The sequence below is a fragment of the Lissotriton vulgaris genome, chromosome 9 (assembly GCF_964263255.1).
Source record: "Lissotriton vulgaris chromosome 9, aLisVul1.2, whole genome shotgun sequence".
NCBI lineage: Eukaryota > Metazoa > Chordata > Amphibia > Caudata > Salamandridae > Lissotriton > Lissotriton vulgaris.
In genome coordinates this window covers 1183067609-1183093759 of record NC_141697.1, presented here as the reverse complement: position 1 = coordinate 1183093759, position 26151 = coordinate 1183067609, and the positions used below count along the sequence as shown (strand labels likewise).

The following is a 26151-nucleotide window of genomic DNA, read 5'->3' as shown; positions in this document are numbered from 1 at the left end:
TCTTTCTGAACTCTTGGAAGGGGTGTGTTGATGGGAGTTGCAGAGGTAGTTGGTTCCGATGTTTGGCTGCCACGTGGGAGAAGGCATGACCACCGTTCCTGCTTTTTTGGATGCTGGACGTGTGAGCCAAGTGGAGGGTCATGGGGCGTAGTTGTCTGGTGGGTTTGTGGAAATTAATTCTGTCGTTGAGGTAGGCGGGGCCCGAGTTCTGGAGTGCTTTGTAGGTGTGGGTGAGTAGATTGAACTAGCACCTCTTGTTCACAGGGAGTCAGTGTTGTGCTTTGAGGTGGGGGCATGTGGGCTCTTCTTAGGAGTTCGAGGATGAGTCTTGCTGCTGTACTCTGCATGATTTGGAGTCTGTTCTGAAGTTGTGTGGTGATCCCTATGTAAAAGTTGTTGTCATAGTCTAGGCGATGGTGACTCTGCATTGTAAAAGTTGTTGTCATAGTCTAGGCGATGGTGACTCTGCATTGTAAAAGTTGTTGTCATAGTCTAGGCGATGGTGACTCTGCATTGTAAAAGTTGTTGTCATAGTCTAGGCGATGGTGACTCTGCATCTAGTGTTGGTGGGGAGCCACTTGAAAATGTTCTTCAGCATGCTGAGGATGTGAAAGCATGCAGAGGAGACAGTATTTATCTGCTTGCTCATCAAGAGCTTGCTGTCAAGGATGATGCCTAGGTTTCTTGCTTGTTGTGTGGGTGTTGGAGGGGGGCTGAGTTGGCCACCAAGTGTCATTGCAGGGGGTGGTGGTGCTCCTGAAAATAAAACCTCCATTTTGTCTGTGTTGAGTTTGAGGCACTTTTTCTACATCAAGCTGGCGATGTCGGTCATACATTTGTGAAAGTTTGCTTTGGTGATGGTGGGGTCTTCGGACAGGGACAGGATGAGCTATGTGTCGTCAGCATAGGAAATTATGTTCATCTCGTGCTCTTTGACTGTGGTGGCTAGAGGAGCCATGTAAGAGTTGAAGAGCGTTGGACTTAGAGATGATTCTTGGGGGACTCTGCAGATGATGTCTTTTGGGACTAAGAAGAGGGGAGGGCGGCAGATGCTTTGGGTTCTCCCTGTGAGGAAGGAAGCAATCCAATTGAGGGTTTTCCCTTGGATTCCCAACTGTATGTTATAGGGAGATGCCTCAAACATTTTTGGAATCAATTTGAAGATTCACGGTAGGGTATTGGCGCTCCTAGGCTGTACGCAGAAAGTGTTAAAAAGTGCTAGAATATGTGAGCGGTGTAAAAAGAGGTAGGGAGAACCACCCTTCTCCCTCAACTATGGAAACCCACTGACAAAACAACACAACAATCCCTTGCACACGCTATGGAGTATGCACAACAAATTTATAATGGTGTAAAAATAATCTTGATCCGTTGCTTGAACATGTAACACAATTTTTATTCTTCTTGTGGTCAAACGTAAACAAAGCCTCAGCCAACACGTGTTTCGTCGTGTTCTGCTGCTGTGAGCCGCAACTTCTTCAGGGCTAAGAAACATATGTAAACAATATGGGAATCATAAGTGTCCAAAATACGTTCCTAATAGCATATTCACCCCTGTGACATTGCGTCCAAAACAGTTTGATTCATTTTGCCTGCTCGAACCTGTGAAAACCCATGCTAATGTAAAACAACAGCATAGCGGTCTATGGTCATCTCGTGCAGTGGTAGTTCTCAAGTGATGTGTACACGTACTGTGTAGAGTAAAGAATTATCGGAAATCTAATCAGGCGTGCGACTTCATTAGCAATGAGAGACAAACAGAAACAAGTATATTGTGACTTTTTTGGTCCAGTACACAGTGAGTCTGCTACAGTTAAACCAAATAAAGGACATCCCCTTAATGTTGCCTACTATCAGTAGGGTAAGAAATGTAAGGAAGGATATACCTAAAATGTTCTTGCTGCAGATCCCATAGGAGAAAAGAAAAATATGTACAGAAAAGGACTTAGTACGGCCTTTGAGTACCCAGCGGGGGATAGCATAAAAAGCTAGTTAAAACTGAAGTGAAACCAACCTTAGTTTTGATTGTATTTCCATCGCGTTTCCATATAGAAATATTGCTCTCCTTGATAGCAAGGCCTAACATTTTCGCACCTATTCTGTACTCCCATCTTGAAGAATGGGCAGAAGACAGGGAGCTGCTGCCGATGTTCCAGGCCAGGTTTCGGGAGGGGGTGTGAAACCCAGGATAATGTGCTGGAGAGCAACCTAATGGCACAAAAGGCAATCTAATGAGGGTCTAGGTTCTATGCATGCTACCTAGAATTCAGAGCCCCCTTCAACAAAGTAAACAGAGCTGTACCCTTGGGCAAATGAAAAATCTGGGATATTCTGCTCCCATTACTATCTGCCATCTGCTTGCCATTTACGGACACATGGGTGCGGTGAAGATAAGAGACTGTACCAGACTTTCATGGAAGATTCCCTCTAATCTTGGTTTGAAACCGTGGTGTGTACTAGCTCCACTCCTTTTTAACTTGTACACAGCAGACCTAACCCCAGAACGAAAAAATACAAGTTTTCCCCCCCAAAACTGGATTCTGACCACCAGCAGCGGCCGCCATAAACAAAGGGTGGTGGAGCCGGTGGGGTCCCGCAGGAGGGGTCACCCGTGGGGGGTGTTTGAATTACAATATTTTAAAAAAGCTTACCTTTAGCTGCCGGCCGCCTCCAGCATCGCGTCACGCCGCCTCTCCTCTTCCTGCCTGGTCCCAGCAGCCCCTGGGACAGACTCCCATGCAGTCCCCGAGCTGCTCTGCTCTGGCCTGAGCGGGCAAGACAGATGCTGTGCTCAGGCCAGGGAGTCTGTGGGGTTTCACCAGATCGGCTGCTCAATGCAGCTGGGCTGTAGAAAACCTAAGTGCGCATGTGTGTTTTGGTCGGCCTGCGAAGGCCGGCCGAACACACATCAGCACTTAGGGAGTGGAGAAATAACAAATGAAAAGGAGCGTTCAATTCTGTACAGGATTATCTGTTCCAAAATCAACAGATGGTTAAACTGTTCTCCAGCAATGGATCAAGTAGCCATGGTGTGATGAATAAAACGTATTCAGGATTCTTGCAAGGTGCTTTGAATCCATTCGGCCCATTGACAATGCTTGTTAATTCATGAGTTGAACAGTTCTGGCTTTGGTAGTCCAACTAACCACATTTACAGGCCCTATACACTCCTAAAAGGAAAAAATGTCCTAAATTATAAATAATTATTTTTATCTGTGCATGCGCTGACAAATCTGTACAAAATCCTTCATGCTTTTAATCTGACGTTCCCGAGTAGTAGACATCCCGGGAATACCCGACTGAGAATGAACTTTGATGTGCAGGACAGCTAATGAGTGGGATTCTGTTCATGAAAAGAGCCAAACCATAACTCCATTGAGTTGTTCTGTAATACAGATCATTTTTTTAATGCAAGATCACGCTTTTAGACACCACTCCCATACCCTCCTGTTAGGAAAAACATTGTATTTTATAACAGACTAGCAGCCCGTCCCGACATTGTCCGGGGATGAATTGCTGCCTGCCAGTAGTATATTGTTTTGATAGCATTTCTTATCTGTGACAGGTCTGTGAAATGCTCCGATTCACAGTGCACTGCTGATGCACTTAAGAGTGCGCGTTCAGTAGAGTGTGAACTCGAGTTTCCCTACTTTATTTTCCCTTGCAATATTATATAGCGGAAACTCACAACATGGCATGAGCACAATTTACATTACAGAAGAACACATTCATTTGTGGTAGGCACGGGGAGACAAAGCGATTTGCCTGGAATCACAGGATGTTGAGCTGATGCCGAGATTCGAACGTAGCTCCCCAGCTCTAAAGTTCGCAATTCTAGAACTTGTGGCGGGAGGTGTATCTAAAAGTGTATGTCGGTGCTGACCATTAATGAGAGAGACCTGTGCATTTTTCAAATCGGTGGTGAAAAAATATGAGTATGTTGCTGGAGATGTGGGCCGCCGTGCCACCAATGTACTTACCGGGGGAGGGTAAACACCCATTATTCCGCAACTTTCTTTCCGCATACCATCACTCCACATACTTTCATTACGAAAGTACCATGACTCCGCAATGCCATTATAACGCATGGCATTACATTTGATATGCTTTTACCATGCATACATTCACAACAAAATTCATTGTAAATGCATGAATGGTAAAAGCATGTTTTTTTTTTAATGTTTGGATAAGGTAAGTATGGGTATAGGGGTATATGTTTTGGGGTACTGAGGTATATGTTTTGGGGTGTTTGGGTATTTTAAGGGTTCGGATATAGTTTTGGGTTATGAGGTACAGGGTAGTGTTAGGGTTTAGGGATAGGTATGGGTTTTGGGGTACAGGGGTACTTTTAGGGTTCAGGGCTAGGTTTGGGTTTTGGGGTACAGGGGTATTTTAAGGGTTCAGGGCTAGGTTTGGGTTTTGGGGTACAGGGGTATTTTTAGGGTTCAGGGCTAGGTTTAGGTTTTGGGGTACAGGGGTATTTTAGGGTTCAGGGGTAGGTTTGGGTTTTGAGGTACAGAGTCATTTTTATGGTTCAGGGCTAGGTTTGGGTTTTGGGGTACAGGGGTATTTTTAGGGTTCAGGGGTAGGTTTGGGTTTTGGGGTACAGGGGTATTTTAAGGGTTCAGGGCTAGGTTTGGGTTTTGGGGTACAGGGGTATTTTAGGGTTCAGGGGTAGGTTTGGGTTTTGGGGTACAGGGGTATTTTTAGGGTTCAGTGCTAGGTTTGGGTTTTGGGGTACAGGGGTATTTTTAGGGTTCATGGGTAGGTTTAGGTTTTGAGGTACAGGGGTATTTATAGAGTTCAGGGCTAGGTTTGGGCTTTGGGATACAGGGGTATTTTTAGGGTTTAGGGATAGGTTTGGGCTTTGGGGTACAGGGTATATTTATAGGGTTAAGATGGGTAAGTGTTTAAGGGTGTTGGGGTATTTTAAGGAGTAAGGGTGGGTTATGATTATGGGGTGTAGGGGTATTTAAAGGGAGCAGGGTGGACACCCGGAGCTGAAATGTACAGAACCTGGGAAGACAAAACAATGAAATATTGGGCACAACGCTCGCTTTTTTTCCCCGTAATCCCGCGCCCCGCAAACGCCCACGCCACCAGCACACGCCCACAGCCCACGATATGAGACATGGTATGAAGGGCGGAACGTACCACACGCCCCCAGCATTTGTCATGCCCCCACACACGCCCACAGCACAACGCAGACACGCCCACAAGGGACTACTTTGCTGGCACGGTTCTTTTACCTTTTAAATGTATATGGTGGGCGTCTGCATAGCCTATGTCCTTCTGCTGCAACTGCCCTTTCCAACGCTGTATTGGGTGTTGTGATTGGTGCTGTGGTTCCTGAGATTACCCGCCTCAAAGGTTTGGTCTCTCTCTTTATTATATTAGTACTAGCAGCCTGTCCCGACGTTGTCCGGGAGCAATTAGGCTTCAGGGCCCCCGCCCGCCCCGACGTTGTCCGTGGGTCCCCCGGAGCCTTCCTCCATATATTGCAGTATTATACCTCTATGTTTACTTTCTACGCTTTTGTAACCTGCACACGTAACTTTTTCCTCCTGTAATGCACCGTTTGGCTCACTTTTTTAATGCTCCGTTTGCTTCCTCTTTCTATCTGCACACGTCACTTTTTCCTCCTATACCTCTATGTTTACTTTCTACGCTTTTGTAACCTGCACACGTAACTTTTTCCTCCTGTAATGCACTGTTTGGCTCACTTTTGTAATGCTCCGTTTGCTTCCTCTTGCTCACGATGTACACTTTTGTAACCTGCACACGTAACTTTTTCCTCCTGTAATGCACCGTTTGGCTCACTTTTGTAATGCTCCGTTTGCTTCCTCTTGCTCACGATTTTCATTTTTGCTTCATTTTTCCGACGCTCACCGCTCCTAAATAAATAACCTACCTCATCCGCCGCTCACCCCTCCTCCCCGCCTGTCCGCCGCTCCTCTTCGCCTGTCCGCCGCTCCTCACCACCTGTCCGCCGCTCCTCACCGCTCCTCCTGTCCGCGCCGTATCTGCCGGTCCTCCTTGCGCTCCTGGACGCCGCTCCTACCCTCGCTCCTCACGTTGGGCACGCACGTCGCGGCCGGCGCTTCTTTTTCGGTAAAATTTTTAAAAAACATATATTTATTACGTTTATATAGCCTATGTCCATCTGCACACCCTGACGATTACAACGATGTATCGGATGTGTGGATTGGCGCTGTGGTTCCCGAGTTTACCCGCCTCAAAGGTTCAAAGTTCTTCCTTTATAATAGTAGTATAGATAGATTATTTTTTAACTATGTACGTGCTGATAAATCTGCACACATTTCCAAGATGTATTTGTAGGCTTTTAAGAACATGTATTTGTAAGTTTCGCTGGATAGTATCATTTGACAAAATGTTTACATGAACCAGACGTTGATCTGAATATTGTTAATGATTTTTATTAATCAAAAGAATAAAATGTTCTTCTCTCTGTAAAATCCCTGGTTTTCCTTTACGGCGTAAAACCAGTTTATTCAGGCCCCCACAATATATGGGGTGATGGCAAGGGGCCCGGTTAGCTCATTGCAGGAAACTATAGCCTGATGGTCTATGTGGCCCTTAGATGATGCAACCTTCTTGAATGCCTCTTGGTCTTAGATGAGGCCAGCTCCGCTGGAAAATACCTTCTCCCTCCTGAGCAGGGTTTTTCACTCTACCTGCCTTCCATGTAGACCTCAATGCCAGTGTGTGATTTACTTTACTTTAAAAAAAAACATTTTTAATTGATTTTATCAAACTGTTCCCAATTGTGGTATAGAGCATGAAAACAGATAGACATCAGAGACTGCAGCATTGTTACTACTGAGCAATTGACTAGCAAAATGACAAGGCTCAAAACATAATTTTGCAACCCGAGACTGTTTAGCAAATCTTAAGTGTCCTGCCCCCTGTGTAAGTTGTGTACTTTAGAGCTATACAGGTACCTGTCTCCGAAAATGGACCATGGTCTAGCTGTAATGGTGGAGGAGTGTCGCCCCACTGTCAGAGTCAGTCAAAACAATATTATCATTTTCAATCAGGACCCTACGCATAGATTAGGGAACCTTTTAGACCCCATTTTTGGTTACCGTTCTGGGGTACAACCTCTCACTCCGATCCCGGTCCCCTGGTCTGATCACTTTGTGATTCCGTTCCTGATTCAGATTGCAGAGGCGGAGTCTAGGAGAGATTCTGAGCAGAGGTATCAGCGACGGAAATGGAAAGGCTTTTCGCAGTCTACCTTCAGTGAACTAATTACAGTAGGTGGTCCATTAGGAGGAGTTGACTGTGAAGTGGCCCATCATGAGCTACATAATCGCATTTTAGGTGCACTTGATAAAACGGCCCCCATGCGGAATGAGAGAAGCACGAAGAATGTGAGGAAGACTACCCCTTGGTACACTCCGGAACTTCAACTTGCGAAATCTGCCTGCAAGAAGCTGGAACGAGAGTGGCGAGTCAGCTTCTGCCCGGGGATTAAAACAGACTATAAGAAAATGCAAAAAGAGTACTATAAGGCTATAAGGGTCTCCAAAGCCACACACTATAAAAATCGCATTGCGGAGGCTGAAAATTCCTCGAAGGAACTTTTTAAAATTTTCAAAGAGATATCTGTAATCTCGAACAATAGTGTGTCTTCCGCTGATTCAGTGGAAACCTGCAACAACATTGCTCAATACTTTGCAGGTAAAATTACGGACATCTATGCCAATTTTACGGGTAATCTGACTAATGGCCCTGATTTCGGCAGTAGTAGGGAGGTGGGTTTATTAGATTCAGAATTACCCAGCTTTCAGGTCCCTGCTGCGGAAACACTAGTCACTGTATGCAAGAAGGTTAAATCAGGCTCCCCCCGTGATCCGGCCCCCCCCCCAAAATACTCAATGCCAGTCTGGATGTGCTAGAGCCTCTGTTCAGACATGTTATCCAACTGTCTTTCTCCTCGGCCACCCTTCCAGGAGACTGGAAGAAAGCCATAGTTTTGCCGATAAAAAAGAAATCTAATGTAAGCCAGGATATACTGGAAAATCTCCGTCCTATCTCCCTTTTACCTTACTTGGCGAAAGTGACGGAAAAACTGGTAAACACTCAGCTTATGGAGTACTTAGAGTCAAACAATATGTTTCATAGCTCTCAGTCCGGCTTTCGAAAGAACTATTCCACTGAGACTGCCCTGCTGAGAGCAACCGAAACTTTACGGATCGGAGCTGATGAGGGTAACACTATGGCACTTATCATGCTAGACCTCAGCGCCGCATTTGACACTGTGGCACATTCCACCCTGCTACAGTGTCTGAGCAGCGCTGGGGTTACCAAGGCAGCATGGGGATGGCTCAAGGACTTTCTCTCTGACCGTAGTTTCCAGGTTCAGAGAGGTATGTTCCTCTCCAACAGCGTTGCCTTAGAACAGGGGGTGCCTCAGGGCTCTGCCCTGAGTCCCACCCTGTTCAACCTGTATATGGCTCCATTGGCAGCTGTAGTTCAGTCATACGGCATAGATTTAGTATCTTATGCCGATGACACGCAGCTGCTCATCTCCCTGTCACAGTCACCCAAGTTAGCAGCAGCCAATTTTAAAACCTGCATGCAGGAGCTTGCTGGCTGGATGAATCAACACTGCCTGAAGCTCAATGGGGCTAAAACGGAGGTGCTAGTGATAGGGGGAGATGGGGCGAGCTGGACTCAGGAATGGTGGCCGCCTTGCCTTGGCTCTCTGCCCATCCCGTGCAGTGAGGCCAAGAACCTGGGGGTCTGGGTTGATCCTAAACTCTCTTTTGAGAGTCATGTTGACAAATTGGTGGGGAAATGCTTTGGGGTTATGAAGACCCTAAACCGCACTCTGGACCTTCTGCCACTTGAGGCCAGACGCATTATGATCCAAGCTCTGGTCACTTCTCGTGTTGACTACGCGAATGTGCTGTTATTAGGAACTACGGAGAAGAACCTGAGAAGACTGCAGGTGCTGCAAAATACGGCGGCCCGTTTAGTCCTCAGACTCCCCAAAAGAACAGCATCCAAGCCTACTTTGGCTGCCCTTCACTGGCTTCCTATAAAGAAAAGAATCCTCTTTAAAGCCCTCCTCTTTTGTTATAGGATAACTTCTGCAAAAGCGCCAGGGTATTTGAAGGACTTGGCTATCCCCTATCTACCCCAAAGAGCACTTCGCTCTGTGGGTATGGGTCTCCTTACAGTTCCTCGTGTAAGAAGGGCCAGGATGGGAGGCCGCTCCTTTCGGGTGCTGGCAGCCACCCAGTGGAACAGCCTTCCTGCTGTGATCAGACTAGCCAAAACTGAAACTATGTTCCGGAAACTTTTAAAAACACATCTGTTTGCCCTCTAGGGATGGATGCCTCTGCCCTCTTGACTCTCGCTTCACAGCGCGGGGATACGCCGTGATGGCGTCACCAGGCGCTTTAGAAACCCCTTTATTATTATTATTTTATTTTTCTGTGACGGGCTCTGGCTGATGCTGCGTGCATGAGGGCGGGGCCAGGCCATGACAGGCAGGAGTGGTAGGCACTTACAATTGCGCATGTAACTTTGGCTGTCTGTCTTAGACTGGCCAAACAGACATGTGGACTTCTGTTTCCCCAACTCAGCTGTGTTCACAGCTGGGTTTGAGAAAAGTTGCAGGCTCCCAGGCAGTGTCTACGTTGCAGACCAGGCAGCTCAACCAATCCTGGCGCTGCTCCCAGACCATGAGAGCAGCGTTTGGATTGGGTGGGGAGCCTGTGCCTTCCCAGAGACTGACGGGTGTAAAGCACTGAGGCGGCCACTGGCGTCGGGCAGTGACAGATAAGGTTTTTTTTAAATATAATTTTTACCCTCAATTCCCCCTCCCATCTCCCCCCTCCCCTCATCACTTCACTTTCGCTGGGCCGCGGCCATCACTATCTAGCTGGGCACTGCAGTGTGATATTTACAAGCTTTGTTATTATATGGTGAATGCATTTGGATGGCTGGATGAAGTAGCGCTGTGTTTAGCCTATTGATAATTGGTCACTGGTTCTTGTTGCTCCTCTGAAAAGAGGTTGAGTTTCTTATACCTTGTGTAAATATTGTATTTTCTCGTGACAGATGAGGCTTACGGACCGGGTGGTTCGCATTCTAAAGTCGCGTCCCAGGGAGCGGAAGGAGCAAGATGTCCGCCAAGTGCTGGCTGCGCTCCATCATGTCGGAGTCTTTGGAAGCTACTCCACCAAACTGCAGCGCAAGGTGGCAAGAGTGGCCTGGTATTCAAGGTAACTGCAAGATGTGTGGCAAGGGGAAGTAGGGGAGACAAGGGAGCAGGCAGGCAGGGAGCCCATGGGCAGGGGGAGAAGACCAGAGAAGGAGCCTTACACATGGCAGGAAGAGAGCAGACACAAAGCCTATGGACAACATGGGGTAAGCAGGCAGGACCTTAAGGACCCCTTAGGAAGAACAGGCAGGGGCTTGAAGGCATGAGATAGAGAGAGAGGATGGATGAGCGAACATAACTGCCTATACTGTGAGGAATGAGCAGAGGATACTTATATGTCAGAAAGTCGCGTCATGAGGGTAACTTTAATCCGTCCATGGTTTTCTAAACTGAAATCACAGGTGCGTAATTTCTCTACCTCAAGGATGCTTAGCTTGTTGCCTCGTTTTGATGAAATTGAGTGCAGAAACCTGGTCCTGGTTGGGCAAGATGGATCCAGCGAATCCACATATACATTGCCCACGTGGAGAAGATGATAAAAGCAAGAAGGGTTCCTTGTTAAACTGCGCTGGTCCCAACAGGCGGGATGCCAATAAGCAGCTGTTAAAGAACCCTAGCGAGCTTGAGGACATTCCGGCCATGGCACATGGTGCTCAAACTGCCAATAAGCAGCTGTTAGAGAACCCGAGCGAGCTTGAGGACACTTCGGCCATGGCACATGGTGCTTATACTGCCAGTAAGCAGCTGTTAGAGAACCCGAGCGAGCATGAGGACACTGCGGCCATGGCACATGGTGCTGCTCATACTGCCAATAAGCAGCTGTTACAGAACCCTAGCGAGCTTGAGGACACTGCGGCCATGGCACATGGTGCTGCTCATACTGCCAATAAGCAGCTGTTAGAGAACCCTAGCGAGCTTGAGGACACTCCCGCCATGGCACATGGTGCTGCTCATACTGCCAATGAGCAGCTGTTAGCGAGCATGAAGACACTCTAGCGAGCATGAAGACACTCTGACCATGGTTCATGGTACTCATATTTCCAGTATTTAAGAGATGGGAATGAATTGTTGCAGAGATCCTGATATTTAAGAGATGGGTATGAATTGTCACAGAGATCCTGATATTTAAGCGAGGGGTCTGAATTGTCGCAGATATCCTGATATTTAAGAGGTCGGTATGAATTGTGGCAGGGATCCTGATATTTAAGAGGTGGGTATGAATTGTGGCAGAGATACTGATATTTAAGAGATTGGTATGAATTGTCACAGAGATCCTGATATTTAAGCGATGGGTCTGAATTGTCGCAGATATCCTGATATTTGAGAGGTCGGTATGAATTGTTGCAGAGATCCTGATATTTAAGAGATGGGTATAAATTGTGCAGCGATCCTGATATTTAAGAGGTGGGTATGAATTGTGGCAGAGATCCTGATATTTAAGAGATTGGTATGAATTGTGGCTGAGACCCTGATATTTAAGAGATTGGTATGAATTGTGGCTTAGACCCTGATATTTAAGAGGTGGGTATGAATTGTGGCAGAGATCCTGATATTTAAGAGATTGGTATGAATTGTGGCAGAGATCCTGATATTTAAGAGATTGGTATGAATTGCGGCAGAGATCCTGATATTTAAGAGATTGGTATGAATTGTGGCTGAGACCCTGATATTTAAGAGGTGGGTATGAATTGTTGCAGAGATCCTGATATTTAAGAGATGGGTATGAATTGTGGCAGCGATCCTGATATTTAAGAGGTCGGTATGAATTGTGGAAGAGATCCTGATATTTAAGAGATTGGTATGAATTGTGGCAGAGATCCTGATATTTAAGAGATTGGTATGAATTGTGGCAGAGATCCTGATATTTAAGAGGTGGGTATGAATTGTGGCAGAGATCCTGATATTTAAGAGATTGGTATGAATTGTGGCTGAGACCCTGATATTTAAGAGGTGGGTATGAATTGTGGCTTAGACCCTGATATTTAAGAGGTGGGTATGAATTGTGGCAGAGATCCTGATATTTAAGAGATGGGTATGAAGCGTCGCAGCGATCCTGATATTTAAGAGATGGGTATGAATTGTAGCAGGGATCCTGATATTTAAGAGATGGGTCTGAATTGTCGCAGAGATCCTGATATTTAGGAGATTGGTATGAATTGTGGCAGAGATCCTGATATTTAAGGAATGGGTATGAATTGTAGCAGAGATCCTGATATTTAAGGGATGGGTATGAATTGTGGCAGGGATCCTGATATTTAAGAGATGGGTATGAAGCGTCGCAGCGATCCTGATATTTAAGAGATGGGTATGAATTGTGGCAGGGATCCTGATATTTAAGAGATGGGTCTGAATTGTCGCAGAGATCCTGATATTTAGGAGATTGGTATGAATTGTGGCAGAGATCCTGATATTTAAGGAATGGGTATGAATTGTAGCAGAGATCCTGATATTTAAGGGATGGGTATGAAGTGTCGCAGAGATCCTGATATTTAAGGGATGGGTATGAATTGTGGCAGAGATCCTGATATTTAAGGGATGGGTATGAATTGTAGCAGATATCCTGCTCCATTGCATCTTGAAAATGCTTCAACAGAGAGGGGCTCTGCTTGCTCCTCGAGGCAGACTTCAAGAAGGGACTTCCATTGCTGTAGGTATTGACTCCACATGTTGGGGTTGGTCTGCATATGTGATTGACTGCAATGAGTGAGGAATGGTGGTCCATTTCTGTGACGAACACATTCAAAGACTCGAAGAAGGCTCAGACCCCTTCTGCATTTTTCCTCAAACAATCAGTGACATTCCTAGGTAACACCTGAATGTCGCGACATAGAGAGAGCAACAGGGAGATTAAAGCTGAAGAAAATTCAACGAGTGACTCTTCACTGTGAGTGGAGCATGGGCCGGAATGCAAAGTAGGACGAAGCAGACCTCACCAGACAGCTGTATGGTTCCTAAATAATGAGCTTCACTTCATTAGCAGTCTTTGCTTATTAACCGGTAAATAGTTATTTATAGGTTACCAGCATATTGTCTGGTGGCAGTCTCAGCTAAATCTAGACACTACCCTTCCCGAAGAAGAATACATATTTGGGTGCCCTTGATTCAGATTGAAGGGATACACCACATCCTAAGAAAGGAAGGACATCACTATTAGGATAACTAACTTGGCTCGAAGCATTGATGGTAACCCATCAGCCTTAAATAAGAAGTGGTTCTCGCTCTGTGTGAAGGACTCAGTGGACATGAGGACATTGCTCAGCTCCTTCATGCAAAAATGAATCCAGCTCTCGGTGTAGCTGAGGCAGAGAGGAGTAAGCCGAGGCAGCGGAGTAGCCTTGTGTAAAAGAGGATACCCTGTATAGCTGTATCAGAATCACCGGGAGAGTGGAAGGTCTAAAGCCCATATGGATGGAATAGTCCCTCTCCTAGTGTATCTAAGTTAGACTAGAGCTAAAAAGACATAACACAGCAGCCTCATGTAGCAAGAGGTATACCTTCTTTGTATTGTAGCATCTATATAGCACTCCGTACCCTCTGATGAGGCGCTGAAGCACACTTGCAGATGGATAGCAAGCTACTCCATGGGCGCACTTGGATGACAAAGTGTATGTCTCTGATGTGGCTAATTCAGGAAGTGTTTCGACGTCACATGTGAACACCAGAGTTGTGCTCTTATCATGTTTCTGTCTTGGGTTATGTTTATGAGATGCTGGGGTATGACAAGGGAGATGGTGTCCGAATGCAATATGCCCTTTAGTGCATTTCATGCATGGCAGATTCTACTGATGTAGTGCCACTAAAAAGGTATAGATGAGTCAATATGTTCACTATTGCAAAGGAAAGTCGGAGATAGCTGTGTATGTGGTTCTGCCACCATCCTTAGGTGGGTATTATCGAAATGTCAATATCCATCTTCTCTTTGTCATGGGAAGTTGCTCATTATAGAAGCATGTTAGGAGGAGCCAAGTGTTTGGTGCCTTCCTGAATTCTATGTGGTCTTGTATGTTCTTATCTTGTACCGGGTAGTATCTACCAATCAGTTTCTTCTTGTGTGGAGAGTTGATCTGCTAGTCTGGAGTGGAGGGTTCTTGTGTGAATATCTTTGCAGCCGCCCCTGGAAGAAGCCTGGACCTCTGCCATAGATGGTCATATAGGCGATGCACAGTTGTGAAGGCCAAACATTGGTCAATAGGAAACTATTGACTCGCTATACGAGGAATGGTGTACAGTGCCCTCAAACAAAGAGATGGAAGGTCTCCATCGCTAGCTGTATTCCACTAAGCTGAGGCCGGGAGAGTGGAATGCACACTCATAGAGATGGAGTATTTGCTCTCAGTGAACTTGACTCACTGAGTGAAGCATTTGAAGTCCATCTGAGTGTGTCCTCTTTCTCCAACAGGTTTGAGTCCAGCCAGGTGATGATTCAACAGGGGCAGCCACCGCATTCCTTCTACATCTGCCTCTCCGGATCAGGTGAGCGTTATTTTAGCAGTCGGTCAAAATGATCACATTATTGAATTTCTCCATTAGGTACACACAACAGTAGAAATTGGTTAATGCGAAACATAGTGAGTTCATCGTATGCACACATCTCTTACAACACAAAGGGGACACAATGTAATCAAATGTGGTATTACTGCATTATCCCCATTTCAACCTCAGAAACTCCTAATGATGTGGTAATATCGCATTGGAGAAAAAAATTAAACCTCTGGCAACAGGAATTACCTTGTAGTATTATTGCGTCATTAGGTTGCAGCCTACCAGAGAGCGCAGATGCCTAGCTTGCCAAAGACATCTTGGGGTCATTCAGAAAGTTGTTTGAGGAATGCATTCTGCCTGTTATTTACCAATAACTTTGTGGTTTGTAACTCAAGTGTTCTTGCTTTCCATTTCCTGGCATTATTTGATTTAGGCTGTCCAGCTTGAGTTCTTGCCTACCCTTTCCTAAACCTTATTTACAGTATCCGTCTGAGTGCTCCCTTTCTGTAAACAGGCCTGTAAATCTTGTTCTTATCTCATCACATTTGCTGTGCATTCATAGACCGAGGTCACATGTCAGGTGCTGACTTCCGAGGGCGCTTGTTTACTTTTCTTTCTCTGACTTCAAAGTGAGAGGATTTATGTGAAACTCATCCTGGTACTGGGGGTAGGAAAGAGTCTTTCTCTAGCACAGAACAATTTTAAAGGAAATGTGTAAGTATTTTAGAATGTAAGAGAATTAGGAACACAAAAGAAGAACAAGCATTTACAATGCAATAGGTCTCCCAGCTTTAAAGTTTGAGCTATTGGCATTGTATATTACAATGTGTTACATTAATTTGTTATCAAACTCTGAATTGTTGTATAAAGATCGTAAATGCTGCAAGAAAAAGCAGCACTGAAATTGATAGCTTTCGCAATCGCTATTGTAATGAAGCTGAACAGGCAGGGACAAAAGCATAGTCATAACAATCGATTTAAAAAATAAATGAAAAAAAACACTCACTGAAAGTCTGCTTTCGATTCTGCGACTGTCCGCAAACCCAAAACAACGGCCTCCTCCTCCCCCGAGGGCACCTCCCCACGCACGAGTACAAAAACAAGCATTTGCAGTGCAATAGATCTCGGAGCATTAAAGTTTGAGTTATTGACATTGTGTATGACAATGCCAATATTTTTTAACTTTTGCAAATGTGACACCTATAGCATTTCTATTGTAATTTGTGTTGTATTTACGGGACTTAGATGTATTGATACATCCTGTTGGTCATGTAGAAATATATCTTCAAAGGCACTGGCAGTAACCTCTCTAAAACTAGAATAATGAAGAGTCAACTATGAGCCAGGTTACCCAGCCAATAAGGTAAATAAATGATATCCAGTTGTATTAGTATTTCTGACATTTTTGTAAAGTGGCAAGGGACGAATGCCCTGCTTGAGGTCAGAGGGCGGTACGGGGCAAGAGTTGATGACCAAGGGGTAAGAGCCGCTATGTCGGACCCGGGCACCGGTCAGAGCTGAGGGCACAAGAGGGGGTGGAGCAGATGGACGCGGGGCTCAGAATAGAGCTCTTTTGGCAAACGCGCAGGTTAAACTTGGGAAACAGCAATTGGAAATGCGCGGGTGCTGGGGTGAGAGCAGTGGTGCTGAGGGTGGGCGTCACTGTGGTTTCTTCTTGCTCCAAGTTCTTGCCCCGTGGTTGGTGTGTGCTCTCCAGACCATAGCTTCTCTCCCGCAGTGCTTCTACCGCACCCTCACACACACCTGCCCACCAGCGGACTCCTCCCACCACCCTCCCCCTAGCCCCACCTAACACAGCAACCGGGTCACAAGCAGGGACTAGCAGGCACAACGAGGGAAGGGGGGCAGAAAAGCATGCACGTTCTGTGTAACCTAAGTATGACAATGTATTTGACGATGTGTACGGAATTAACATACGTGAGAAAGCAATTTTTACAGTCCAGCTTTCCCGTATTTGTAAATAGCTTTCTTATTTAATGGCCCACCCTCTACACGCACACCCTCTGGTGTAGGCAAGATACACATACAATACGCCTGGAATTCGCCGTAATATGTTAGTGACTACCTACGGACTTACGACTGTACTCCTGCGCATAGAATTTCCGTGACCACTACCCTGAAGCTCTCTATTGTCTCAATTTACTGCACTGGGAGTGCTGCAGGCATACTGTGTCGTACGTTTGCCTTGGGGAAAACATTTGCCGTAATTTGTGTTTTTTTCAACTGGGACAATTACCCCAAGATTGAGAACGTGTGTACTCACTTTTACAACAACGTTACATTAAGTGCGCTATTGGCAAATGTCACATGGTGCTGCGGTAACCTGCTGCCGTTGATCGATCCGTTCAACCAGCATTCAGAACCAGCCACCCTAGCCGCTGCGCCACACCCTTTTCACATTAAACTGTTTCCCCCCAGCAAATTCCTTCAGCTTATAACTAAGAACCAACTTTTAGTAGCAAAACCAGGGGTCGGCTTGCGCAGGGGAGATAATAAGCCATGGCACGTATTTGTGCACGTATTTCCTTTCTTCGTTTACACACAGGGTAACCGGAAACCATTTAACCCCCGTTCCACTAATTTATCTCCTGCGCGCGTATGCCAGCCCAAAGTAACCCCCACGGAAACACAGGGTGTTTGAGCCGTTGCCAGGACTCGAACCCCGTAGCCCGGCTTCATAACCATCTGCTTCAACCTTGAAGGTAGTTATTACAGAACCTAGAGCCTTTACGTCAAAGTGTGTTTTGCATGCTTGTAAAATGGCCTGCCCATCCCCACTTCGCACTTATTTACACACACGCGCGTGCACTGAAACCTACGCACTGCTCCAGTCTGTACAAATTTCGGTGGAAACGTTTGGTTTGTTTCCTGTCTCAGTATCTCCATATCTCGGTGCAGGTTCGCGCGGCGTCCTCGCGCCGCCTTTAAAATGCTGTAGGGAGCCGTAGCACAGGCACCTGGGTGTCCTGTCGGCAGTGGCCCCCCTCTCGTTGCTGTACGTGGCTGCCTTGGGGTCACATGGTATTACTGACGCATGCAACCGTCAGGGAGGACACCCACGTGTGAGGAGGAGCGGCCGGGGATCGAACCGCGGGCGCACGCGCCCACGGAGAGAAGCCGCGCCCACGGAGAGAAGCCCATGCCCTAGAGAGAGCCCCGCGGTGGCAGCTGAAGACCGGAGTAGCGGTAAGTGGCGGGGGGGGGGCGGGGGTGCTTGGTGCACGTGTGTGTGTGTGTATGCGACAGCAGGGGTGAGTTCTCTTTATGTGGGGGTGCATGCGTGCATGGGCGCTCGTGTGTGTGTGTGTGTGTCTCTGCGTATGCGCATGCGCATGCATGTAGGGTGTTGGAGCTTCCCAGGAGACGGCAGCTGAGCGTGTTCGCGCGCGCGTGGCCTACGCCGATCGCCTTTGCGCGCGGCCGGTGCTGTCTCCTGGAAAGCATAGTCAGCAACAAAAGATCTCCTGGCGGACACAGCGCTGACGCGCTGTTAAACGCCAGGAGACCTAAAAAGGATTATTATTTCTGAAGAGTGTGGGAAACAAATCCTTAAATATGATCAAAACAAATCATTACACTAGGTGATGCACTTTCCACACATTTTTTGGTTGTGCACTGTATAGTTTTATTAACAAAAACGGTGTTTCTGTGCAAATTTAATGTTCATTTACATTGAAAATGTGTTGTCTGTAATGGTAGTGTGCTACTACACCATTAATACTCCACTATACGCCACTCCACTGTAGTTTGCACTACTCTACACTGCTGCACTCGACTCTCCACCATTCACTTTACACCAGGGCACGCCACTGCACTTTACGCTCTATGTTAACCAATGGGGTCTTTCCATATACACTTCCACTCTCCACTCTATGCCACTGTACTCTACGCCACTCTGCACTACTACACTCTATCTCAATAAACTCTATGCCAATGCACTTTACTCTGTAACACTCAACTCTATGCCCCTTCAATCTATGCGTCTCCACAGTATGCCACTCTAATCTACTCTGCACCACTGCACTCTACATCACTTTACTCTATGCCAATACACCCTATGCCACTCTATGCAACTGCACTCTACTCTGCACCCCTCCATTCTACGCCACTTTTCTCTACTTTAAAAAAATCTGCGCTTTGCCACTGCACTCTGTCACTCCATTCCACTCTGTGCCATTCTGCTCTATGCCACTGCACTCTACGCCACTCTACTCCACTCCACACAGCTGCACTCTGACACTCTATTCTACAACACTGCATTCTCCCACTGAGCTCTACACCACTCTACTCTACACTACTCCACTCTAGACCACTGCTCTCTATGCCACTACACTCTACAGCACTATACCAATCAAACTTTACTCATAAATTGCAGCTTATCACCACTCTAAGCTACTCTACTCTGCACCACTCTCCCCCTTCACTCTCCACCACTCCACTATGACATTCTACTCTACAACACTGCACTTTGTGCCACTGAGCTCTACGCCAATCTACTCCGCACTACTCCACTGCACTCGGCGACACTGCACTCTACAGCACTATATCTATCAAACTCTATTTATAAAGTGCAGCTTATTACCAGTCTATGCTACTCTACTCTACACCACTCTACCCCACTTCGCTCTATGCCACTCGACTGTACTCTGTGGCACTGCCCTCTGCTTCACTCAACTCTATGCCACTCCACTCTGCACCTCTCTATGTCACTCTACACCACAGCACTCTACCCTGCGCCACTCTACTCTGCACCACTGTACTCTGCGCCACTCCACACTACTACTCTCTAATCTATGCCACTGCATTCTATGAAGCTATATTGTATGCCGCTGAATTCAATACCACTGCACTCTACGCCACTATACTCTGCAACACTCTGAACCAATGCACTCTACACCAGTCCACTCTATGCCACTCCAGTGTATGGCACTCTACGCGACTCCACACTATGCCACTCGAATACACAACACTCTCTGGCACTCCACTCTACAACACTCTACTCCACTCTTCGCCATTCCACTCTATGACAACCCACGCCCCTTTCCTCTGTGCCACTAACATTTAGCCATGCTGAACTGGCTGGTGTACAACATGGCTAAAATACATTGGCAACCCTAATAGCTCTTGCATAGGCGAGACTTCTTGGCTTTGCCAATGCTTGTTTTGCTTGGGTACTCGAAATGAAACCTTTAGATTACTCTTAAGGATCCATATGCACATTCCATTTTCTCGTCTGAGCTACTAAATTTGAATAAGTTGCCTCCCACTCCACTATCGGTCTTGTGCACCCTCCCACCTCACAAATATGCATTAAACTCGATTGCACATGTGCCACAAAGACCTGCCTCAGTTACAGGTGTGAGCACCTGACTAGGAGCTCTTCTGGAACTCCAAGCTCATCATGAGATACACTAAGTTTCCACCACTCAGTATCACTATCCCAAATCTTGTCTGGAAATTAAGGTTTCGCTCTGCAACTGCCTTGGGTATATTCAAATGTACCTTCAAGAGCGGGGGATGTTTGCTCTACCAAGTATTGGGTAAGTAGTTTCTACCTTACATAATTTGTGAGTAGGATTTTCCCCAGAGTACCAGCCTCAGTTCTTTCCCTTTGTGAGAGAACTACAGCCCCATTTATACTCCTCGCTGCAGCGCTCTACGTTAACACATGGGGTCTTTCCACATACATCTCCCGGACCAGTGAGTCCTTCTCAATAACCCCCTCAACTCTACAGTATTATCTGCCATTGTCAGATTCACAAAGGGTGGGAGTGGGGAGAGCTTGGGGGTCTAGAGAGGACTAAACAAGACTTGAGTGGGGAAGGAAAGCTAGTGAGGACTGGAGAAATCCAGAGAAGACTTGCAAAGGACCAGGAGGAACAATGGGCACCAGAGCAGAATGAGGAGGACAAGGGCAGACTAGTGAGGAGTAGAGTAAACTATGAGGGTTAACAAGGGTTAGATGGACCAAAGACAACGAGGTAGGACCAGCGGAGACGTGGGATGGCCAGAAAGGACTAAGAGGACGATAGAGAAGTTAATTATTATTATTATTATTATTACTGAGTTATATATAGCGCGTGGTTACCCTTGGGCATCATTAATGGCATCATTTGGCATTAATGGAGCCCGAAGATCAACAAAACATGCGGGAGGGTTCTGGGGACTGACTAGAGAGGATCTGGGAAAATCAGACAAGATGAGGGATGGCTAGAGAAGACCACAGAGGTGTGTGAAGCACCCGGGGAGCCTACAGAGGTCCTGAGGGACCTATGGAACACTATAGGTAGGACGGTCACTCTAAGCTCGAGCTATGCTCATGCCAGATGCCGAGCTCTGGCCCAGCTCGAGAACCCTCGAGCCCAAAATGAGCAGAGATTTCAATAGGTCTGGGTGAAATTTAAATGACACTGCAATTATTCAGGTAACTAGCATGAGTAACTCACAATTCCCAAAATTACACCATTGTGCCACTTTACGTAATTACGTGCCATTCATGGTGGTAAAAAATTACTGCGAACACACAGGAATAACAGAAAGTAAATAACGGTTGTTCAGAGTCCTTTTTCTTACTTTATGTAGCACGAAATGCGTCCTCGCATCAAAACCTCACACATGGAAACATTACGCATTACAGTAAAGCGCAAAATGACGGATTCGTATTTTGCATAACTTACATAGGGAGACATCCATTACAACGCAGTTATTATATCGCACTGCTTTTACAACTCAGCTGTTACAACGCCGCTGCCTTTACATTGAATGCCATTACAAGGCATGCATTACGGATCACTGAAATAATATCGAGGGACAAAATATCGACTTGCCAAAATATCGTGGACAAAATATCGACAGTCAAAATATCGAGTTTGTATCTACAAACAGGTAAGTACAAAAATATCGAGTACAAAATATCGTTAACAATAATATAGATGTAAAAAATATCGACTTTATTAAAAACAGTGTTAAATTAAATTAATATTACATTTTAATTACTAAAATATACTTAAAAATACTTAAATTAAATTATAATAATTAAATAATAAATGAAAATAATAAAAATATTTTTTTACAATCTTATTTGTTGACCCTGAACCCTAAAATATACCCCTTTACCCAAAAACCCAAAACTGACCCTGAACCCTAAAAATACCCCTTTAGCCAAAAACTAAAAACTGACCCTGAACCCTAAAAATGCCCCTTTACCCAAAAACTGAAAACTGACCCTGAACCCTAAAAATGCCCCTTTACCCAAAAACTAAAAACTGACACTGAACCCTAAAAATGCCCCTTTACCCAAAAACTGAAAACTGACCCTGAACCCTAAAAATGCCCCTTTACCCAAAAACTGAAAACTGACCCTGAACCCTAAAAATGTCCCTTTACCCAAAAACTGAAAACTGACCCTGAACCCTAAAAATGCCCCTTTACCCAAAAACTGAAAACTGACCCTGAACCCTAAAAATGTCCCTTTACCCAAAAACTGAAAACTGACCCTGAACCCTAAAAATGCCCCTTTACCCAAAAACTGAAAACTGACCCTGAACCCTAAAAATGCCCCTTTACCCAAAAACTGAAAACTGACCCTGAACCCTAAAAATGTCCCTTTACCCAAAAACTGAAAACTGACCCTGAACCCTAAAAATGCCCCTTTACCCAAAAACTGAAAACTGACCCTGAACCCTAAAAATACTCCTTTACCCAAAATGTATCAATATTATTTAATTACCAAATAATTATTAATTAACAATAATAATAAAGTAAATATATTAGCACATTAGCTGTAATTATTTTAATAATTAATATTATTTTTTCCCAATTAATTACTTAACACTAACAAAAAATAATATATATTAAAATGTACTCTAATTAATGTAATTAACTAATTATAATTAATTAATTACCAATTAATTACTAATACAAAATATGTACAAAATTATATAAATTAATTAACTAATTATTAGTAATTAATTATCAATTAATTATTAATTATAAATATTTACAAACATATATTAATTAATTAATTATTATTAAATTACTTCCCACCCTATTCCCCTATAAACCCACAACCCGCTACAGAATTACATTACGCAATTATTAAAAAAACAAAATTCATTTAATAAAATATTTTATAACATTAATACACACTTTTCACACATATTATTACATTAAAATACACTATAAAATATTATATATTATTAAAAATTCGATATTTTTGCTATCTATATTTTACACAGTCGATATTACTTCACTTACCTGAAAAACGATATTTTTGTAGTCGATATTATGTCCAGTCGATATTTTGTCCAGTCTATATTTAAAACTCGATATTATGTCCAGTCGATATTTTGGAGTCGATATTTTGTCTGTGCACCATGCATTACAAAGCATGTCACTACAACACATGCCTTTACATCACATGCCATTACAATGCTTGCCATTACAACTCATTATAAGGTAAGTAATGGTGTTTTTTTTGTTTTAGGGTGGGTATGGGTTTTGGGGTAGATGGGAATAGTAATTTTTACCTCAACACTATCCAACGCTTTCCCTACTGTTGCACTCACTGTAGTGGGAATAGTAATTTTTACCCCCACTATCCAACACTTACCCTACTGTTGCACTCACTGTACTGGGAATAGTAATTTTTACCCCCACTATCCAACACTTACCCTACTGTTGCACTCACTGTAGTGGGAATAGTAATTTTTACCCCCACTATCCAACACTTACCCTACTGTTGCACTCACTGTAGTGGGAATAGTAATTTTTACCCCCACTATCCAACACTTACCCTACTGTTGCACTCACTGGAGTGGGAATAGTAATTTTTACCCCTACGCTATCCAACACTTACCCTACTGTCACCCTAAAAGTATTATGCGTTGTAATGGTATACATTGTAATGGTATGCGTTGTAATGGAATGTGTTGTAATGGTAGTTTTTAAAAATGCGTTGTAATGGCATCCACTGTAAAATCATGCGATGTAATGGTAGTTGCGATGTAAAAACCGTGTTGTAAAAGCATTTGTTGAAAATGTTTGTGTTGTAACGTCGTATATTCAATTATATATTATTTCACGCAATTTTGCTAAAATATCCTCATAATTATGCAAATTTTGCACAGCCCTAGATTTCATGTGGCTTCTGCCTGGCACACATTTTCTACCATCAGGCGCCAAACATTCTAGTCAAAGCCATGCCAAACATTACCTGCAAAGCAGAGGCCTTTGATGCAAAATACACAAGAGATGATACCATTTAGCGGCTGATTTGCACAGTATGAAACAAGAAATCGCCGCCTCTTCACTTGACCAAATTGTGTGACCCTAAGAAAATATTTTAATTCACAGAGCCTTTTTCATATCACATACGGGAAGCGTGCGTTTAGGATGAGCGCTGTACAAAAATCTCTTTTGTTTTGTTTAGTATACCATAATGTCGATCCGCCTATAATACAAATCGATGCCACATATAGGGTACACATGACAGCTGACTTGCCTCTTAGTTCACTAATGACATGGTCAATTCAGTGATATAACCTAATATACCGAGGTTAAACGCCTTCGCATGTTAAAGAAATAAACTTTATTACATTTTGAAGGTACTTTTTACATGAAGTTTGATGCATGATTTATATGCCAAATATGTTGAGGGTTCGCCTCGTGCACAGGCTCTTAGAGCCAAGAAGACCCTTTGCTCAACTCTGGCTCCTCCTGTTAATTTCTTGGCTAGTCCACCTCTACTAGAGGAAATAAATTTGGGGATAGGGTGTGGCGTAACAACCAGAGCTGTCAACTTTAAAACTGAGGAACTGGTTATGAATCTCAGCTCTTGATCCTGTGATTCCGGACAAATCATTTAAGCTCTCTGTGCCTACAGAAAAGGAATGTGTCCTTGTGTAATGTAACTGGTGCTTATGTAAAGTGCTTCAATACCTTCGGGTTGAGTTCATGCTATATAACACTGCAAAAAAATAAAAAAGAGGGAATAGATATGATCAGGGAGGACTATGGAGGCCTGGAGACCTAGAGAGGATCAAATGGCACTGCCAGTAGTGTAGTAGGGATGCCATGAGCCCTGGTACAAGCAATGAAAATGGCCACCCGTGACTACTATGAGGGTAGTAAAATATATGTAACACAAGGAGTGTGCAGTTCCTAGTAAACATAGCAATTTCTGCCCCTGATGCACCAACGTTGACTACGCCTCTTGGCACTACGAAGACTAGAGAGAAAGGAAGCACTAAAAAAGACTAGAGGAGGCTAGGAGAGGTTAGAGAGGAATATGGTGGCTATGGGAAATAACGAGGTCCCAGAAAACAATGGAAGTCTTGATGTGCGGCTAGGGAGTACTGGTTAAAGATGATAAACTAGGCTGGGGAGGGGTAGAGAAGCTTGTGGAGCAGACATGATCTACAGACTACACATGTTTGAGAAGGAAAGGGAAAGTCTAGATGAGTGTTGAGGTCCAGTGTGGATGAGGGGGACAGATAGGGCTATGGTAGAGTAACTCGTGCTAGCACGGGTCAGAGAGGATTAGTTAAGTAGTAGGGAGACCACCGAGGACATGATGGGGGTGAGAGACAACTAGAGAGCCCTGGGCAAGCCTAAAAAGGACTAGAGATGAACAGGTGGGGCTGGGCCAGGAGTAGGCATAAAGAAAGGACTAGGAATGACTAGGCAGGTGTAGGTAAGACTTGAGGAAATAGGTAGGACTAGAGAGGAAACTATAGAAGACCAAACAAGTTTTGTGGGGCGGGGTATTTGGGGAGCAGGCGAGCTAGAGTGGACTAGAGTGACTAGGCGAGTCCGGGGGAGAGTTAAATGAAATAGGTGGGCCTAGGGAGCAATAGAGAGGTCGAAGCCAATGTAGGGAGAGGTAATGTAATGTAATGTAAGTCGGAATTCATAAAGCGCAGACTGTCACTCCGCAAGGAGTATCCTGGCGCTGGTGGATTGGAGGTGAGACAGGGTCCTAGATGTTTTCCTCCTTTTGTTCTACATCTGAAAATGGGTGGTTTAAAGAGATTGGCTGTTGAGGACCTGAGAGTCCCAGTCGTGATGTAGGGGGAGAACCGTGCTGAGAGGTACTTAGGTCCTGCTTTTAAGGTGGCTCTATAGGTGATTAGAAGATTTTTAAAAAGGATTCTCTTGTGAACGGGCAGCCAATGGAGGATTTTAAGTGCCGCTGATGCTGAGGCTCTACGGGGAAGTTTCAAGACTAAACGAGCTGCAGCGTTTTTAACAACTTGGAGTTTCTTTATGGTAGATTTATTGGCTCCTGCAAATAAACTATTGCAGTAGTCTAGACCCAAAAGAATCAGGGCCACTGCTACTGACTTCTTTGCTGGGAGTGGAAGCAGGTCAAAGATTTTTTTTAATGTTTTAATAAGGCTAAAACATGTCCCAGCCATAGCCGAAGAGTGTGGTAGGAAACAGAGGGCATT

General features: G+C 44.8%; 1 protein-coding gene and 1 pseudogene across 1 annotated transcript in view; one reads left to right on the top strand and one right to left on the bottom strand.

Annotated features, from left to right (window-relative positions):
• The window catches only part of LOC147692987 (cyclic nucleotide-binding domain-containing protein 2-like), a 182084-nt gene that overhangs the window by 72534 nt on the left and 83399 nt on the right, over positions 1 to 26151 (top strand). The window contains exons 4-5 of the mRNA XM_086939568.1: positions 10096 to 10259; positions 14598 to 14671. Of these exons, the coding sequence (XP_086795694.1) occupies positions 10096 to 10259; positions 14598 to 14671 (238 nt within the window). The remainder of the gene's footprint in view (positions 1 to 10095; positions 10260 to 14597; positions 14672 to 26151) is intronic.
• LOC147692988 (small Cajal body-specific RNA 14) lies at positions 17633 to 17761 on the bottom strand (annotated as a pseudogene).